The 4,095-nt window shown below is 37.9% G+C and overlaps 1 protein-coding gene across 1 annotated transcript in view; it reads left to right on the forward strand.

Annotated features, from left to right (window-relative positions):
* The window catches only part of NID1 (nidogen 1), a 225,261-nt gene that overhangs the window by 94,073 nt on the left and 127,093 nt on the right, over nt 1-4,095 (forward strand). The window contains exon 3 of the mRNA XM_007958156.1: nt 2,768-2,994. Within this exon, the coding sequence (XP_007956347.1) occupies nt 2,768-2,994 (227 nt within the window). The remainder of the gene's footprint in view (nt 1-2,767; nt 2,995-4,095) is intronic.

Below are 4,095 nucleotides of genomic sequence, written 5' to 3' on the forward strand. Positions count from 1 at the left end.
TTTGTTGAAATATCTCAATCGGTATGCCATCAATTCCCGGAGCCTTGTTCTTCACCAGTTCTTTCATTGCAGCTTTGACTTCTTCCTTCATTACCAAGAAAGATGCTTACTTGTGTTTTATTGACTATGCAAAAGCATTTGACTGTGTGGATCATAACCAATTATGAATAACATTGAGAAGAATGGGAATTCCAGGGCACTTAACTTTCCTCATCACTAACCTGTACATAAACCAGAAGAAATCAGATGTCATATTTTACTGGACAAATCTGCTGCAAAAGACCTCTTTAAAGTGTTGAAGAGCAAAGATGTCTCTTTGAAGATTAAGTGCACCTTACCCAAGCCATGGTATTTTCAGTCACCTCATATACATGTGAAAGCTGAACAATGAATGAGGAAGACTGAAGAAGAGTTGATGCTTTTCAGTTGTGTTGATGAAGACTACTGAAAGTACTATGGGCTGTCAGAGGAACGAACACATTTGTCCTGGAAGAAGTGCAGCTGGAATGTTCCTTGGAAGCAAGAATGGCCAGACTTCGTCTCACCTACTTTGGTCATGTTGTAAGAATAGACCATTCCCTGGAGAAGAATATCATGTTTGGGAAAGTGGAGGGTCAATGAAAAAGGGGAAGACCCTCAAGGAGATGGATTGACACAGGGGCTGCAACGATGGCCTCAGGTATAGCAAGGATTGTGAGGCTGGTGCAGGACTGGGCAGTGTTTCATTCTGTTGGACATAAGGTCGCTATGAGTCAGAGCTGACTCAATGGCACCTAACAACAACACAACACAATGGATTTAAAATGATAACATGGTCCTGAGGGATGTGAAGAAATAAAACAAGGCCATGCACTCTAGTTGGGGAGATAAGAATAATTTGCACCATGACTAGCTGAGAAAAGAAATGCTGTCAGTATAAAGGTGGAGTCCATGTGGACTCAGTGGTCAGGAAAAGTTTAAGGGCCTGTAAAGCTTGGATTTGCCCTTGTAAAGGAAGGGAGATATTTGGATAGGTCAAGAAGCCATCATAGGCCTGACCTGACTTTAGGACATGCCTCAATTTTTATTGGAACAATAATTTTTCTCCACTCATTGTTAAATTTTATGTGATTGCAGAGTAGAGAGCAACTTGAAAGATCCCAAATCTCTGCATTTCAAATGCAGTAGTTCCCAAAGTGCTTACCATAGAACACTGGTCCTATAACATAGTTCTTCAGAGAAAGACCTCCTTGGAGCCTCACAGAGAAGCCTTGTAATAAAGAAACCTGCTTAATGTTTAACCTACAATTTCTCAAAATTTTTTACTGCTTTTTCCCAAAAAATAAAACACATTACATCCCACAGAACACATTTTGGGAAAGTCTATTATGGTCCTGCATAACATATTTTGCTTTACTAATTATTACCTGTCTGTGTGCCATACTTAGAAAACTGCTTAAAATCTCAAAATTCTTGAGTGCTTTCCTTTCACTTAAATGATTTAACAGAAGTCTGGTGGCATAGTGCCTAAGGCATTTGACTGCTAACCAGAAGGCTGGTGGTTCAAACCCAACCAGCCACTCCTTGGAAGGAAGGTTGGGCAATCTACTTCCATAGTGATACTGCCTCAGAAACCCAAGGAGGGGTTGCTATGAGTCAGATCTGACTCCACAGCAGTGTGGGTTGTTTTTTTTTTTTTTTTTTTTTTGGTGGGGGGGATGATTAAACACCCTGCTCTTTCATACTGAGCCCTCACTGCCCCTGGAGCCTAATCTTCTGTTACTCCTCTACACACCCTGCACAGCAGCTGAACCAAATTATTTGTAATTCCCTGATCATGATCTTTAAAAACAAAAAAACAGACAAATAGTGTCTTGCATATGGTGGCTTTTCTACTTGAAATGTCCTTTCCCTGACCTTCTTGACAGGTGGTGAACTCTTGTTTGTTCATCCAGACTCCACCCTTCTGTGAAGCCTTGACCAACTACTGCCTCCTCATTTCCGACCCTCCTCAGCACTGGGCACTTACTCCTATGGTTCCATCTAGCTCTTTGCACACATCCCTACTATAGAATCCAGCCCAAGGTTTTGTAATGTTTGGTTCATAGGTCAGTATTCCCATCTAGACAGTAAGTTCTTAAGTGCAAAGACCATGTATTTTTATTCTTCATTTCCACAGAGCTCAGGCCAATGCCTAGCTCATAGGAAAAGTACTAATATTTATGGAGTACTTTCTCTGTACCTTGCCCTTCATAGGTTATCTCATGTAGTCTTCATAACATTTCTATGAAGTAGGTGCTTTTATCTCCATTTCACAGACACAGAATTCAAGGCTTAGAGAGCTTAGATAGTATGATCAGGATCACAGAACCAGTAAAGGGTAGAGCAAGGTTTTGGTTCCAGATCTGTTTTCTCCCAAAGCTTGTGTTTTTTTCAACTATGTGATGCTTAGGCTCAGTAAGTATTTGCTAGATGATGACTGTGGTTGAATATGTTTAATAGCCATGGAAACAAGTTCTAAGGGATCAGAATGTCCTATGTTGAATAAGATTTAGTCCATCATCTGGAATTACCATTGTCTGCGAGTTACATGGCCTTAGAGATATTTCAGTGGAGCTATCCTGGAACTTAGTATTTTGTCCATGTTACAAGAATACTTCCTTTAAAATGAGATAAGCATACTGTCATCTCTTTATATCACTTTCTATAAATGAGCTACTAGTAAATAATACAATATAAGATCTCTAAGTACTTTTCTGAGTAACTGAATTTTAACTCATCTTCACAGAGAAACACATTCCAGGCTGTTCTCGCCTCCTCTGATTCCAGTTCCTATGCCATTTTCCTGTATCCAGAAGATGGTCTGCAGTTCTATACAACATATTCAAAGAAGGATGAAAAGCAAGTCCCCGCTATGGTTGCATTCAGCCAAGGTTTAGTGGGATTCATATGGAAGAGCGACGGTGCTTATAATATATTTGCAAATGACAGAGAATCGATTGAAAACTTGGTCAAGTATGCTTTCTGTATTTTTCAATAGACTCTCCTCCTTAATAAAAGTATCATTTATTGAGGATAATGTTATAGGCATTACAGAATGTTACCTAAAAATCTTAACACAGATTTAAATTTTGTATCTAGTTTTTTTTTTTTTTTTTTATGTTATGCAGTACTTTTTTTCTGATGAACTCAAAGGAATATACTCTTAGAATGAACAGGTATTCTGTTGTTTAGATATCATCCTTATTTTAAACCATTTCTAGTATCTCCCCTTTAAGTGTAACATTAGAAATGAATTATTCAAACCTATATCCTTCTATGAACCTGAGACAGAAAACCTGCCCTCTGCCACAGACTAGTGTTGTTCTTACAACAGGGACAGTGCTCTTTCAGGTTATTTGGAAGAATTTAGTAAAAAGAGGAGAAGTCAAGACTGCTTTCCCTAAAACTGAAATTTTTCCTCTTCCCTTATTCCATAAAAAAATAATTTCCTGTTCCCACTAATTTCATATTATCAAATCTAGCCTAAAACTTAGTGGTATGTTCATAAATGCCTAGCATTTGTTGTCTGGGTGTGTGTTCTGGGAAGCCCTGATGTATGGCAGTTGCTTATTTCTGTGGTGTAAGTACTATGGCACTGTCATTGCAAATCCCAAACTAGTATGATGTCACTCAACATGAATTTGAGAAACAATGCACCATCATATAATATGATACAGTATTTCGACCCTAATGATACAATATATTTAAATAATTTCAACAGCATAAATAAAGAGAATAGTAAAATAATTAGAATGTGATGAGTTTTGAAAGGAGCCCTGGTGGCACAATGGTTAAGCAGTTGGCTACTAACCCAAAGGTTGGTGGTTTGAATCCACCAGCCACTCCATAGCAGAAAGATGTTGCAATCTGCTTCTATGAAGATTGCACCTAAGAAACTGTGTGGGGCAGTTCTACTCCATCCTATGGGGTTGCTGTGAGTTGGAATCAATTAAAAGGCAATGGCGTTTTTTTTAAAAAATAGGATGAGTTTTGAATATTTATTGTATTTAATTTATTTAGTTGTAATATTGTATATATATATATATATATATATATATATATATATATATATAT

Source organism: Orycteropus afer, unplaced genomic scaffold, assembly GCF_000298275.1.
Source record: "Orycteropus afer afer isolate SDZICR_OR568_19922 unplaced genomic scaffold, OryAfe1.0 scaffold00858, whole genome shotgun sequence".
NCBI classification, from domain to species: Eukaryota; Metazoa; Chordata; class Mammalia; order Tubulidentata; family Orycteropodidae; genus Orycteropus; species Orycteropus afer.